This window comes from Accipiter gentilis, chromosome 17 (assembly GCF_929443795.1).
Source record: "Accipiter gentilis chromosome 17, bAccGen1.1, whole genome shotgun sequence".
Taxonomy (NCBI): Eukaryota; Metazoa; Chordata; class Aves; order Accipitriformes; family Accipitridae; genus Astur; species Astur gentilis.
Genome location: NC_064896.1, coordinates 675,198 through 690,276, shown reverse-complemented (window position 1 = coordinate 690,276; position 15,079 = coordinate 675,198). Strand labels below are relative to the sequence as shown.

General features: G+C 46.8%; 2 protein-coding genes across 3 annotated transcripts; one reads left to right on the top strand and one right to left on the bottom strand.

The window, feature by feature from the left end:
* Positions 1-4,237: 4,237 nt before the first annotated feature.
* Positions 4,238-6,199, bottom strand: C17H1orf109 (chromosome 17 C1orf109 homolog). 2 transcript variants are annotated; one of them, XM_049821217.1, is made up of 4 exons: positions 5,934-6,199; positions 5,680-5,859; positions 5,485-5,603; positions 4,238-5,099 (listed from the first exon to the last, which is right to left on the bottom strand). In XM_049821217.1, the coding sequence occupies exons 1-4, from the start codon at positions 6,197-6,199 to the stop codon at positions 5,032-5,034; spliced, it is 633 nt and encodes a 210-aa protein (XP_049677174.1). In that variant the 3' UTR covers positions 4,238-5,031. The 2 variants fall into 2 exon arrangements, with proteins under 2 accessions (XP_049677174.1, XP_049677175.1); XM_049821218.1 differs by having other exon boundaries at positions 5,485-5,607; positions 5,934-6,179.
* Positions 6,200-6,325: 126 nt separating this feature from the next.
* CDCA8 (cell division cycle associated 8) lies at positions 6,326-11,664 on the top strand. Its single transcript, XM_049821215.1, has 10 exons — positions 6,326-6,449; positions 6,541-6,669; positions 6,968-7,008; positions 7,517-7,592; positions 7,942-8,081; positions 8,381-8,460; positions 8,799-8,897; positions 9,090-9,216; positions 9,670-9,756; positions 10,131-11,664. Exons 1-10 carry the CDS (start codon positions 6,368-6,370, stop codon positions 10,173-10,175), a joined length of 906 nt encoding a protein of 301 aa, XP_049677172.1. The 5' UTR covers positions 6,326-6,367; the 3' UTR covers positions 10,176-11,664.
* The last annotated feature ends 3,415 nt before the right edge of the window (positions 11,665-15,079 follow it).

Below are 15,079 nucleotides of genomic sequence, written 5' to 3'. Positions count from 1 at the left end.
GTGCTTAAAACATAGCATTTTGAGGCAGCAACGACTTCTCAGAAGGCCATGATCAGTCTTACTTTTCAAATAATATTAGGAAATATAATGTTTGCTCCATCTGAGAATGAATGAGGAACTTGAGCAAAACTGCTAAACATAAAAGTTCCTGGACATCTGGAAAGGATTAGTCAGGAAGGTGCTTGGGACAAGGAGTTCAGGCAAGTTCAAGAGACACCTACTGTAGATTTGTTTCCACAGAAGGAGGGAGGAGGAGTGAAAGGGTTGAGGGGAAAAGCAGGAAGGGAGGACTGAAACAAAATCTGTGCAGGACTGGCAGATAAGGCGAGCGATGAAAACAGCCTCCATTCTGCAGAAGCACGAAGTGCAGAACAGGCGGCCCTAGAGGGTCTGCTGCAATAGAAGGGGCTCGTAGCAACAAGGGATAAAACACAGTGGCAAAGAGCTGGCCAAGTAACTGCTTGGGCCCATCTTTGCAAGGGCAGACAGCAGAACCTGCGCTGAGCACAACCGCACTGCAGGAAAGCACATCCCTGCCTCTCAGCCAGATGTGTCCCCACTCAACACACATCTGTAGGATTAGCAGAGTTTGCCCCCCTTGGAGCTCACTAACAACTCAACAGGGCAAATGCTGTGATAAAGTCAAGAGCACTAGAGAAACACTGAAGTGTAGACAGCCGAGCGCTAGGAACAGAGCTACACATCCAATTAATGTAGATGGGAGAATGTTTGTTTTATTTCCAAGCAGATAAGCACTCATGCAGCCTCTTGAGCCCTGCAAAGTCAAAAAGGAGTTCTGCTTCAGGCCAAGATGAAAGTCTCAAAGAATAAGCACGAAAACCACAGGGGCTTGTGAAATCCATGCTTGGTTTATTAAATGACTCACGAAGCTTTTTATCACGTATTTCTGCCTCCGACTCACTTTACGCTTAAATTCAGGTGCCAAATTCTTTGTCTTTTTCCTAACTATGGACCCTTGTAGTAAATTCAATTTTGAAATCTGTTTGAAATCCATGAGCTTATGCTGAAGCAAAGCTTTTGGGTTTTGTTTAAAAGTCTGGAGTTACCCACAGCGGGTCCTCATTTCTGAAGCAGAACTCTGCAGAGACACCACTGCACCAGAAGCTAACTTTCACCCTACATGAAAAAACAAACTAACCAGATAGAAGTCAGATGCTCGCTATAAATGTTCATGGGTATTCAAATTCAGTAACTGATTTTAGTTTGTGCTTTCCCTATAAGTGAAGAATAACTATTTTCAAATTAAGTTAGCAGGAGGTAAAGCTGAAAATCAAAGCACGAGCTTTGTGTTTCCTGAAAATTTTACTTTAACAAGGTAGCTCCGGCTGCTAACTTTGTTTTATTGCATTCCTGAATGACAGATCTCCATGTAAGAATACTTTAAGAGCTCTGCTCCAAAATAAAGGCAAAGGCACTCAGATTTATTTTTATGGTTAGGTGTATTTTACCAGTTAGTCTCAGAGCCCTTGATACTGCCCTTACCCACTGGCCTCACTCAGGCATTGCACAGGCTGGAGCTCCCCAGTCCTGCACTCAGCTTCCCCAGGCAGCTGGAGAGGACCTCGCTGCCTGCCAGCAGATGCTGCTGTGTTTTCGCTCGCCTCCCTCCCATCCCAGTACTCAGACACTGAAATCCTTCGCTGATGACAGCAGACATGGCTTGCTAGCAGTGGGCCACGTCACAGCTCAGTCTTGGAAAGCTCAGGCACAGAAACAAACTGAGAGCAAGCCAGGGACCTTCAGGATGAGGGAGAGACGGGGGGAGGAAGAGCAGCGCCTACCGCAGACAGTCTGCCCTGGCTCCTCCGAGCCACAGGCTCGGATGACACCACCCAACAATATCCCTGCCATGGGCATGCAGGTATCTAACTCAGCCGTGCAGGCTCCCAGGCATTGGAAGAGGAGAAGCGGCCTTCCCACCCAAGTGCTCCCAAGTTAAATGCTTAAAGACTGAATGCCCACCCTGGCTGTCTTCACGATGGGAACCTTCGAACCCACAGAGATTCCCTGGCGAATGTTGGCTGAAGGGAGTCTCGCACACATAAGGAACCACATTCTTGTCAGCAACTGGGGACCTTGGCAGCCATCCTGAGCTGTAACATCCAGATCTTGAAATGGAACAAACCTACAGTTGTATCCAATTAGAGCACTCTGATGCAGAGGTTCAGTTGTGCCCTTCCAGAACACTGCAACTGATGACATGGCCCATCAGCCAGAAACAGTACAGAGTAACTAGATCTTCTTTAAGGTCCCCTCCAACTCAAACCATTCTATGTTTCTAATTAGTCACATCAAAACTTCAGTGAGCACCTCCTTCACCCCATTTCAGTCAGAGTCAGGTCGTGGCCACTTTTAATTCAGAAGGCTCTCTCAGCACTTTTAGCAGTGCTGTTGTTAGCCCAAAGACAGACAACAGAGGGCCAAACGTCTAGGAGAAGCAGAAGGGCCACCACCAAACTGTTCTGAAGACCTTCCAAAATTTAAATCCGTTTGTTCGTTATGCAGCTGTACTAAAGACAGACTCACAAAGAAAGGTGTTGAAGAGCTGTGTAGTATGTGCACATGTAAACACAATTCTGCATCCACGAACACCATGATTTATTGTTTTATGATGATGCTATATCAAGGCCCGAGCAAGGATGACACCCCAGGATTCACCCTGCCGTCATCCGTCTTACGCCCTTCGAGCCACGTATAATGAACCCAAGGCCATACAGCTGCTCTCTGTTCTTTTGTCTGCTCTCCCTCATCTCCCATCCCAAAACCAGAACTGTACAAGTCACTCGTTGCAGTGACAGCCATCAGAACTGATGGAGGTGCAGGCATGCTTGCCATTAGCCACGTAGCTTGGCAGCACACTCCCAACACAGGCAACACGTCTGCACTTTGGCCACAGGTTCAAAACCATATCAGAAAAGGAACAGAAGATGGATGAAAGATAGTGCTATTACTTTTGCTCTTTGCTGTACCGCAACATTCAACCTTTTTATCCGATGGATTTCAGACTGGCAGCCTCTGCAGACACCAGCACTCAGCTGTCAGAGATAGCTTGGAGGGCATCTACATAAATCTACTGCGATCTGTGTCATCCCACAGCATACACTTGCCCTTTCCTTAAAAGCACAAGTCAGTGATGTCCCACGGGAAGATGCATGGGTTGAACACCAGCAAGAAGTAATGGCTAATAAAGTTTACCTACACTGCTTCACTGACTGCAACCTAAACACAGGACATGAATTTCTAGAGTTGGGAGGAGTTTGCGGCTGGAATCAAAGCTCTGGAAAAGGAAACTAGATGAAATTGCTCACTCTGCTGTGGACAGGAAAATAAATACCTTATACTGAACTGATGCTGTGATGCAACCCACAGCATCAGCAGCACACTGACAAAATGAGTCAGCGACAGGTCACAGCGAGACAGAGCCACTCAAGGATGGGAAGTGCTTTGCACGCAGAAGCATCTGCATCGAGACTGCTCTACAGCCATTTGCTAAATAAACTGCATTCTTGGCTGATCTGCCAAACCAGTATCTTCACTGCATCATCTGCTTCATCTTAGGCTGAAGCAGCAGGAGGAGGACTCCATTTCTCACTTCCCTAGGAAGGAGGTGACCAAGTGAAAAGCTCAGAACAGTCACACCGCAACTCACAACACACAGTTATGCTCCAGTCTCACATGGGGGCTGTAGGGGATGCCCGGAGCAGTGGGCACCTGTCCAGCCATGAGAGCCCCCCACAGCCAGCTGGAGGACAGGATCAGCAACAGCAAGCACACCAGGGTCCCGAAGCACGCAGAGCACGCAGGAACAAAGAGGAACTACCTTCAGCAGCAGAGGAGTACCGCCAAGCCAGCTGAGCTCCTCACCAGCCCTCAGATCCCTGCCCTGTACATGCTGGGAGCACAACCCACCTTGCTTCCCTGGGCTTAACGCCCTTCCCTTGGCAAACACCAATTTCATCAGCCATGACGCCCGGAAGCCATACCAACGCCAAGAGGGTGACGTGATTTTTCTTTGCAATTAGAACTGCATATAAAGCACCATGCCGTGAAGACCTGCCAGCTGATGGCGAGCACTGGCAGCCCCAGCCCTGCGGCCATCTCCCAGGGCCCCCCCGTGGACGGCTCTCCGCAGATCGAGCAGTGCCCTCAGGTGGTCAGATGGACTCCCCGGGTTTGAGACCTGCTTCGCCGTAAAAACAGGGAGCACAAGCACATCTAAAATCCATCCAAGTACAACTCTTTATTTGGCCTTCTCTGAGAAGCTACAATTTCATACCAAATGTTATTTAGCAACAGGCACCCCACCACTTTCCGGGAATATTACAGAGGATCGGCGTCATGGCCAACAAAAGATGTCCCCAGAACTGTCAGCAGCTGCTGAGGCCACAGAGCGTGAAGTTTTAAGACTTTGATTTAAACATGCCCTAGCAGAGATAACAGAATAGCGTACTCTTAACACACTTGAAAACTGCCTGTGTCAGACCTCAGGGTTCCGTACCTCCACAATTACATTTCCAAACCAAATTTGCTCCTTCCTCTTCAATGTACAGGTGGATGAAAGCAAACACATTGCTGAGAGGCACAAGGTGCACACTGTTTTCAAGCCCTCATTTGACATCTTTTATTTGTTTGTAAGGACGGTACCTAAGCATCCTCCTTACATGTACAGGTATCAGCCTGCTGGATTTTATATTACGTTCACTTATTTGCAGCACACCTCAAGTTAGTAAGTCTCAACATTTTTTTTCAGTATACAAAACATCCACGGCAGGCAAAAGAAAGGAGAATTTCCACAGCTTGTTCAGCTCAGCCTCTTCTTCAGACGCCAAGTCCATTTCCACTTGAAAATGAAACAGTCCAAGCGTTTCCTAATGAGGCCAAGTACCCAACTCATTCAGCTTCCAAAAAGCACCAGTAAAGCTTCCTCAATTCATCATCCTCTTTGTGGTCACCTCAGAACATACCAGACTCTCGCAGAAGCCGGTCGATGCCAGTCCCTCCTGTTCTCCATCAGGAGCCTGGTGAGCAGCACAGCTCTCGCTGGTTGTCCACAAACAGAGAGATCTTAAGAAGTGTATCTGAGTCAGAAAGGAAAAACCAACCCCATCAGCTTAATGCATTTTATCTGTATTGTGTACAGACAAAGCCTTAACATGTTTCTAAAAGCAATGAAGAAAAACGTAAGTAAAACTAACTTAGCAGACCAAGCAAAACGGATCACTAAGCCCCTTCTTACACTGTGGGGAAGGGCACCACTAGGTGCGATGACGAGTATTTACGCCTGAAGTCATTCACCAGATATCAAAGCAGGTCGCAAAGCTCAACTGCAAACTGGTCAAGGTCACCTGCTGCTACTGAGACCCACACAGCAAGCACCGCCAGGCCCACGTGCTGTCCCCAGGGCTGAGACATCAGCACGGAGCTCCGGGAAAGGCCCTTTGGGTCTGCTGTAAGCAGAACTACCTTGAACGACGTCGTCCTTATAGCGTGCCAAAATCCTCTCCCAGGACTGCGGGAGGGCCTCCATGTCTGCCAGGCTGTCGCAGCGGATGCGGAGCAGCAGCAGCTTGCTCTCCAGGTACCTTCCTGCCCGCTAAGGACAACAAAGAGAAAAAAACACCCGCCGGCGCTACCCGCCCGACCCCAGCAGAAGGATACAGCTGCCGGTAGTACCGCTCCACGTCCTGCAGCCCCTCCAGCGCGTCAGCCAGCGAGGGGCAGCGCGGCCCGCGCCGCAGGGCCGCCGCCAGGCCCAGCTCCGCCGCCCGCTCCTCGTACAGCCGCAGCACGGCGGCCACGCCGGCCCCCACGGCGTCCCGCACGGCCCGCAGCTCCGCCCTGCACGGCAAAGCGGGAGACGCTCAGCGGCGGCCCCCCGCCCGGCCCCGGCCCCGCCGCCGCCGCCGCCTCACCGCCGGCCACCGAGCTGCTCCAGCAGCGCCTCGGCCGCGCCACGCTGCTTCCGCCACAGCCGCGCCCGCAGGTCGCCGAAGGGGCCCAGCGGCGAGCCGCCCCACGCCAGCCGCTGCGCCGCCCGCATCTGCGCCGCCAGCCCGGCCAGCGAGACCAGCAGCGGCGCCCAGGCGGCCATCGCCGCCCGCCAGGCCGCGTCCTGCCGCGCCGCCGCCGCCGCCCACTCCCGCAACGCCGCCGCCATCGCCGCCACCGCCGCCGCCATGGCGACCCGCCGACTCGGAAGCGCTTCCCCCGGCCCGCTGCGTCATCGCGCCGCGCCCCGACTGGCCGCGCCGAGCCCTGATTGGCCGAGCGGCGGCGGCCGTTGGGTTTGAACGCGCGGCGGGCGGCGGCGCTCCCGGTCCCCGGCCCCGGCCCCCCCCTCCCCGCCATGGCTCCCGGACGAAAGAAGGCTGGCGCGAGCGCGCGCGGCAGGAAGCTGGCGGCCTTCCTGAAGGACTTCGACCGCGAGGGTAGGCCGGGAGCGGGGCGGGCGGCGGGGAGCGGGCCCCGGGCCCCGGTCCCGGTCCCGGAGCCGTGGCTAAGCCGTGTGCGTCCCCGCAGTGAGGAGCCGGGTCGAGCAGCTGCGGACGAACGGGCAGCGCCTCGTCAAGGAGGCGGAGAACCTCTACAACATCGAGATCCTGCGGCTGCCGCTGGCGCTCCGCGAGATGAACTGGCTGGACTACCTCGGTACGGGGCGGCACCGGCACCGGCACCGGGGGAGGGACCGGGCTGGCGGGCCACGATTTCCCTTAGAGGATAAAACCCGGCGGTGGTCAAGGAGCAGCCGGGGTCTCCTCTGACTGGGAGCCTTCCCCCCTCCCCGCCCCCGCGGCCCGCCGGCTGCTCCCTTTGTCAGAGGCTGCCCGGAAAACTGGTTTGTACCGGTTTCTTCCGTCCCGGCGGTGGCGTGTTGAAGTATGTCTGCGCGTACGGTATAGGCCGTCTCGGGTACGTGCTGAGTTTTTTAAAAATATCTTCTTTTTAGCTAAAGGAGGAAGCAAAAAGGTGCTGGAAGAGGCAGCAACGGTAGGTATCTAGCACAAATATTAAGTTTTCCGATGATGTCGCGCACTACTGTAGGAAACGAAGGGTTTCCTGTGTCTGTAGGAGCAGAGGTCACATAAATTCTTCTACAGACGCTGCAGTAAGAGACGCCTGTTGTATACGATACAGGATTTGCGTGCTCATGCTGCTCCTTCTCTGTCTTTCCTTACCTGCTTGATTTCACTCCCAGATCCCCAAGAGCACACGCGCTTGTCAGTAAGTTAAAGTATTTCTAAATTGGTTGAGCAGCAGGGCGTAGGCAAAGTCTGCTTGCGGCAGCCAAATAAGGTACGTTAGCCCCGAATAGCATGTAGACCTCACATGTTGTTGTCGCCTCCAGAATAACGTGAAGTTTCCTGTCTGAGCACAGCCAAAAGCATGGAGGTATTCTTGCTATAAAATAGTTAGGGATTTGCTCTACAACTTGGATTTCTCAGAACTGTATGCTACTGATAATCCTAATGGTGCTGTGACTGTTTCTTAATTTTAGGCAGACTTGGAAATAACAGAAATAAACAAGTTAACAGCAGAAGTTATCCAGACTCCTTTAAAAATCATCAAGAAAGGTCAGTTTGTTTTAAGCATTGTGACGAGTTCGGTGAGATGAAAGCACGTCATGGTTTACCTACTGTGAATAATAATTCAGTTCTTTCATGCATTTCTCAATATATTTAAAGAGAGGAAAATAGTCCTACTTGTATCCCTGCTGTCTGCAGTAGCTCTACTTAATTTTATTAAAACACTCAAAACCATTCAAAATAGTGCTCTGTCAACCATTTGGATTACATTGGAATTTGCATTTCAGAAGCAAATTGTTGCCAAAAATCCTTGTGGTTGTTTACCGTTTACCTCTGCTGCTAGCTAATAATGTAGCTATTATTTATTTTCAACTTAGATAACACTTTCTCTTTCTAGTGAAAAAATCGAAACAAGATATTGAAGCTATTGAAGAAGAAGCAGAGCCTCCTTTGCTTCCTCTAGCAAAGAAAGCAAAACATGATAGCCAATGCCTTCCAGAGCTAGAAGCTGAAAATGTTAATCCAAGAACTGGAAAGGTAAATAGTTACTCTTTGTGATAACTTTATTCCCAAGATATAAACTACTGACTGAGATGGTGCCTATGATAATATAGCTGTCCAGGATACTTCGAGGGGGACTTCAAAACGGGTATCATTTCCTGAAACTTCTAGCAATAGGAAACACAGAAGCTTGTAGGGTGTTTGTTTTGGGACTCTTGTACCATAAAAAGGGAGCCTACTGAGCCAAATGTTTTGTATGGAAGGATTTGTTTGTTGTGGACTCTGCTGTCACACAAGAGTGAAGTAACTGATTTGGTGAGTAATGTGTGTTTCAGGTGAAGGCATCCACTAAGAAAATGCCAGTGTCCAGGAGCAGAAGAGCTCCTTCAGCAAGAGTGAAGCGCATGAGTAAAAGGTAAGAGGGGATATCTTTTTTACTGGATTTCAGAAATGGAGAATAAGTGTATAGTGCTAATATAACTCTAAAATGGAATGGAGCACAGTTTAGTAGGCTGGTTGATGTAGTTGTGCCATGCTATAGCAAAAAAATCAGTGATCTGAAAGTGAATGAAAAATAGGCAACTTCCTCTCCTGTGATGACCAGCTATCCCTAGCTTTGGGGTACACCTTTAGGTAGTAAGAACCTCTGGTTTTCTGTGGTGCTAACCTCGTACAAGCGCTATCTTATCACAGACTTGAATATTCGTTAAAAATATTCTTATGAGCAGATGTTTATTTATTTCCCTTTAACAGATCAAGCAAAAACAACTTTATCACTCCAGCTACTGGTAGAATTGTTGATGTCTGTGCTCGAGGAGGTACCTCCATGATCACACCCAAATTTGATTCCAGGTTTGTATTCTCTTAAATTTCTCTGTTAATCTCTTATGTAGGGAAGTGCCTTGCCATTTGCTTTATGTACGTGTCTGTCTTCTGTTTGCAACATAATCCTTAGTGGCCCTTTGAACCCGGAATGAAAGACTTTTAGTCAAAGTGCTTTGAGCAATTGCAGTGAGATTACTTACCTATAACTTCTTGTTTCAGAATTTTCAAGACACCGGGTTTGCGCACGCCCGCACTAAATGAACGTGTTTACACCATCTCTGCCAATGGCAGCCCCCTTGCTGACAGCAATGATATCTTCATTACAGTCCCTGTTGGAGGAGGGGAGGTAAATCAGGAAATTTAATCTGTAGAATCTATGCTGAAGGGATAGCTTGTAAGTTCTTGAGGGCCTTACCAGCTTCAGGTCATCCATTCTTGTCTCTTTAGTTGTGCCATTGCAGTTTATCAGGGGATTAATCTAGCTTAAAAAGAACCTTGAAAGATTTTTAGTCAGAAGTGGGAGCTGGTCAAGCTGGTCAAAGCAGAATGTAGAATGCTGTTTTGCCATGTATTTAAGTAACATTTAAAGTAGCTTCTGCTGGCAGTAATGTGTTAATGCACTGCAAGGAAGGTAAGAGATGAGCTTCTGGTCCAGCTGAATGTAGCTCTCTGCCTGTATGTGGTCTCCTAGTATGCTTGAATTCTATTTACTTTTAAGTTTGGGGGTTGGTTTTTTTGCTGCTTCCAGCTACTACAGCTGACCAAACAGAAAACCTAAGATTTGGGGTTTTTTTCACAGAGCATTCGTTTGACAGCAAGTGATTTGACCAAGAAGAATCTTCTTCATCTGAATCCAGAGGCCCAAGGAAGTATGAAGAAGCTATCAGTAAGTCTATATATTTTTGTCAATCATGTCCTGAAGTTGTAAGGCAGCACTGTCACTGTCGTTTAGTCCCTGGACTGTTCAGCTGTAATACAAACTCCTTATTTCCCCCGCCCCGCCCTTGTCTTGTATTTTGGCTCATGTCAGTGGTCAAGAAGAAGCAGGAGCTGAGAAGGGAAGGAGAGGGAGTAGCTTTACATCACATCTAGCTTAATACAAACTGTGGATAAACCATGTACTTCTTGAAGAGCTATTGTCAATGTTTTGAAAAACTGAATCAAAACTGAAAGTGTCTTCTGCTTCAGGCAGAAGTTGTAACTGGTTGTGGGATAGAACAGTGTCTTGCAGAGTACTGATTAATTTCTCTTTCTTTCTAGGTTCGTCTCGCACAAGCTTGCAGTGTTGCAAAAACCCATAGATGAAACTCGGCAAATGTTGACATCCCTCTGTAAATATAGAATGTTACATTTAGGACTGCTGCGTTTAGTTTTTTTCTGATATGTGTCTTCCTTCCATTAATTTACCAAATGGAAGTTCAGAACTAATTTTTCTACCTATAATATGTAATGGAATTAGAATAGATTGCTTTTTTTTATTCAGGAAAAAAAAATGCTTTATTTCCTATTTCCTTTAAGGTTGAGACCAAGATACAGTTATCTTGGGCTTGCAGACGAGCAAGCTGGGCAGAAAAGCTATTCTGTTGTCTTGCAGAAGATGTAAGCAGTGGACACAAGTGGCTGGAGTTCGCATCTGTCTGGGCAAAGAAAGCAACAGATCAGATTTGTTGCGCTTCCTTCCAGGCACATCCTTTCTCTGCAAATGTGCTTAAAAGGTGATGACTATCTCAGTATAGTACCTGAAATACCTAAAGGCAAGTTACTGGTGCCTGGGACCAAATGGAAAGCTTCTTGTAGTTCATGATGCTGCCATGAATAGCAATCCTTTTGTTCTTATAGCATCCATTGTATTTGTAACTGGCTTTGAGGTTTTTATAGTGAACTTATGCATTTTATTGTTTTTGAAATAAAAGATCACAGGTACTTTGTCTTAACAGAATCAGTCATCTAGACTGCTAGGTAACTAGATTACTGAGAGTAACCTTAGAGCTACTGGAGTATCTCTAATGTGAGAGAACTTTGCTTTTCCTTTACCCCCTTCAAAATCTTTAGGAGAAGCAGTGCTCCTGGAACTGACTATAGACAGGGAAGAAGAAAGCTAGGACTAGTCAAAACGTTGTTCTTCCCCTTCTTCTCATCTAAATTGAGTTGATTCAGTGCATTTCTTTGACAAAGAGCCATATCCAATAAATACTGTTTGTACAGGACAAAATAACTTCCTTAGTCATTAATGTGTTGGGTTCCCCCCTCGCCCCCATTGCTTATAGAAAATACAGAGAAATCTTGCTCCACTTCAAATTCATGAAAATTCAACTTTAAATGCAGCCTCCTGGGAAAGGGTTACTGTATGTGTATTTAAAAATGTAAGCAGGAGCACTCATCTGGCTTGACACCTCATTGAAAAATGAATTAGGGAAGAAGTCCTCTATTTGCTTTCCTAGAACCGTCTTATTTTTCAGCAGCCTGGAAAAGCAGAGCTCTCTAGAAGTGCTAGGTCTCTGTGGGAAGATTGCATAAGGTCTTAAAATGTAAAAGACTCCTCTCAGAATCCAGGGTTTCATTTTTATTGTGAATCTTTGTAGCTGGTACAGGATGGGAGAAGACGCTTCTCCTGTCTGTTGGACTAAGATGCAGAATCCCTTAAAAGTGTGATTAGCTTTGATTCCTGAAGCATTATTCTGTATGGATCATACAAATCAAGTATGTAAAACTGCATCTGCAAGAGACTACCTGATAATCCTTCCTCTGTTTCAGCAGGGAACATTTTCATGAGAACTTTTTAATTGGCATGTTAAGAGAGCATTCAGAGTAAAGATCTTTGCTTCTCTAACTTTGTCTAAGATTTTTTTTCTAAAAATATCCTGTTTCTTTGTTAGCTGGCGTACTGTCCTTTCCAAAGATACCTTTTTGTCCTTGATTTAAGCCTCTTTGAAGGGGCTATAAACAAGGATGTTGAGACTTTGGGAATTTTTCTAGCTTTGGAAAAGTTCTACTTTTGGCAAAAGCCAAGTCTACAGCATGATTAAGAAAGAAGACTGGGAAAAGCTGCTATCAGAGGTAACTTATGCTTTGATGTAAATCTTTCATGCAGCCTGTGGCATGGGAAAAACTTTGTAGAACAGCATTCATACATGAATTTCCTTTAAAAAGCAAGCATGTCGCTGTAATGCGAACCTCAAGTATGTGCCAGGTATTTGGAAATCACTATTCAAGAGGTTTTGGTAGCTTCTAAGTCCTAACTGCAGGTGGCAATATTGTAAACTACTAAGCTACAGGTACACTTGCCTTGCTGTCCTCATTGAATTCTGTTAACATATTAATTAAAAAACCCCCAACTAGTTAAGCTGTAAATAAAACTGTAACATACTTGCTTGGATACTGCTTTAAACATGTCTTTACTAGGAAGAAAATGAACTAAAATGCTTAGCTAGCCTAGGGAATTCTTCTGTTAATACTGTCTCCTTTCAAAAGCTATAGTTAACAATCTTTAAGGCCCTGCATTGACATGCTTGTTACACTATCAGCCATTTCGGTCTCCTGTTTAATGCTGAGGTTATAGTGTTGTTACTTAGTAAATCCAGGAATTAATGTTTTTGCTAGTACTATTCCTCTAGATTAACGGGTCTTGAGTGGTAAGGAGATGCAGATACAACCTGACTGCTTCCTCAGACTTCTCCAATGCAGATGTGAAAGCCTTGTGTCCCTGCAAGCCTGCCTACCTAGCTCTCCAACAGCAGAGGCATACCTTTGTTTCTAACTCTAGATTTATTTGCTATACATTCCTGATTCTTCTGGAGGATGAGAGGCCATATCTGCTATTATTGAGGCTAGCACATTATTTATGCCTACAGCAAAAAATTGCTTCCAAAATAGCATTTAGCATCTGGAAGATTGAAAGAAGCAGAACCTGTAGAACTTGGGCGGGGCGCGGGGGTTATGACTGCATTTCGGTCCGTACCTGTTTGAGTTGGCTGTGTGCTGAGTTTGCTCTGCAGAGTGTGGAGGCAGCATAGCTCAAGGTTCCTCTTTGCAGAGGTGGTACTGCTGAAGCGTGGCATTCCCAGCACAATGCAACCAACAATGCTGTTAATATTCAAGCTTCCTTTTCCGATTGTCAGAGTGAGTTAATTGTATCTGACATGAATTAAAGCTATCTGGCAGCTAATAGCTAAACAGATTCATCACCATTTTGCATGCTGCCCGCACCGCGTGCTACTCTAGAACATGGGTAAGCAGTATTTCATTTTTCTGCAGTTTTATTGCTCATGTAAATTGTTGGCATCGCTTCTGCCCCTTTTGCACACCTACATGGCAGTTGCATTTTGTTTAACAGAGCTAGAACCTCCCTCTTCAATTCAAGGTTTATGAGGGCAACACAGGGAAGCTGGCTGACTTTTTTGTGGATTTCAGGGAGGTTTCGTTTGTGTATTATTTGTATGCAAGCCTGGCTGTAGTCTGAACTGCTCTTTAAACTGAGTGATGGGAAATAAAAAGCAATGCAGGAAAATAACTGTTCTGTCAGGTTGGAAGACGCTGCATCCATCACTGGCCAGAGCAGTTCAGCCTACAGAAAGAGACTGACATTAGCTTGTGTCGTCTGAGCTGCTGCGGACATGGCTTCAGGGACTGCCCTCTGAGCAGAGCCGGTCTTGAGGGTAAAGACCAGAGGACATTGAGGTGCTGTCTCAGAATATCGCTTTTGCATATGTTCTTCCCAAGAACTGAACTATGTGACCTCCAAGGGCCTGTGTTTTGCATTAATAGGTGAGGCTCTGCAGAAGCAATTAAAGGCCCCCATGTTTTGCAGCTCCTTCCGTGAGGAAAAAGTGGTTTTCCTGGTTGTCATTTCAGTCATGATGAATACTGCCCAGGGCTGAGAGCTGTGGCTTTCTTGTAGGAAGGGTGGTTTGGGGAGTAATGGCCATGGTTTGCTAAAAGATTGTTGAGCACTGGCTTTTTAAGATCAAAACTCCTGACCTGAACCAGAGCTCTTCCAAAATAAGTTTCCCTTGGGACAGCGCGAGCTGCAGAAGGAGAGCTGCTGGTACTTTCAGGAGCACAGACCCGCAGGGTGTGTCTGTGTTTCACCAGGGTTTTATAGTGCTGGATAGCTACAGTCTTGCAGGAAAAAAAGCATTCCTGCCTTCCCCTGGCTGGCTGGCATGGAGCTCAACCAGCCAACCTTCCAGACAGGAGTTCCCACTCACACCAAGCGGGTGCAGCAGTACACTGTGCGCTCAGAGGATGCTTGAGAGTCTCGGTGCTTGTGCTACAGCTTTGCTCTGGGTGTGAGAACTCCAAAGTTCAGCCCAAATTCATAATGGAAATGTGAAACTAATGATCTAGAGAAATGCTGAGCAGAATAGGTACCCAGTGATGTACCTTCCCCAGGATGTGCTGACATTGAACTCCCACAAAGGGACTGTGTTAGATAATGATCCTAATAGGTGGCTCTTCCAGGCAATTTGATAGATGTGCACTATCAAGCATTGTCAGAAATAGCTCCATATACAAAGCAAGCGTTTATCATCATGGACACCTTGCAGGTGGTCACTGATTCAGTGACATTGTAAGAAATAAATAGATAACAATTCGCTGCTTGCTGATAGAAGGGATGATAGTTTAGAACAAATTAGAGCTGTCTCTAGGCAATTTTTTCATGCACAAGTTTTTGATTTGAAGGTGCAGGACGGCACATGCAACTCCTCCAGCTGAGCTGTATAATTCCACCGGAAATCCATGTTTCCTAGGTCAGCTGAAGGCATAAGAAGGGGAAATATTCCTTAGCATCACTGAAAGAGGCATGGAAGAGTTCATAAGTCATTTCTCTTCTCTAAATAAGGGATTGGGAGAACTGCAAATTCAAAGGTGAGATGTATATCTGGAAACCCCTGCCACTTTGGTGAGTTTAGTTGAGCAGGCTGCATCTCCAAATTTTATGTTCAACTGCAGTGTCTGCAGCTAGCAGTAAAGATATTCTGCACACCAAAAATTCATCCATTTGTGGAATCTGAGTCATTTTGAAACCACAAATAAGTCTCAGGGGTCAGGGAAATAACAAGAAAAGACATCTTTTGCTTAATCAATAGGACAAATTGTCCTAGTCAGTGTGTGCACAAACTGACTTTTCAATATGAGTTCCCACATCTCAGTGAATCAGAGAGGGCTGTCTGGGGACCAGTGAGAAGTTCAAGCTCCTAGTGTCAAGT

What these genes read in the sequence shown, in the direction of transcription:
- C17H1orf109 (XM_049821217.1), bottom strand. Translation starts at nt 6,199, where the DNA reads ATGGCGGCGGCGGTGGCGGCGATGGCGGCGGCGTTGCGGGAGTGGGCG. An exon ending in GAGCAGCTCGGTGGCCGGCG is followed by an intron (nt 5,860 to 5,933) that starts GTGAGGCGGCGG and finishes TTTGCCGTGCAG; the next exon opens with GGCGGAGCTGCGGGCCGTGC. An exon ending in TAAGGACGACGTCGTTCAAG is followed by an intron (nt 5,100 to 5,484) that starts GTAGTTCTGCTT and finishes TTTCTGACTCAG; the next exon opens with ATACACTTCTTAAGATCTCT.
- CDCA8 (XM_049821215.1), top strand. Translation starts at nt 6,368, where the DNA reads ATGGCTCCCGGACGAAAGAAGGCTGGCGCGAGCGCGCGCGGCAGGAAG. An exon ending in TTAATCCAAGAACTGGAAAG is followed by an intron (nt 8,082 to 8,380) that starts GTAAATAGTTAC and finishes TGTGTGTTTCAG; the next exon opens with GTGAAGGCATCCACTAAGAA. An exon ending in ACACCCAAATTTGATTCCAG is followed by an intron (nt 8,898 to 9,089) that starts GTTTGTATTCTC and finishes TTCTTGTTTCAG; the next exon opens with AATTTTCAAGACACCGGGTT.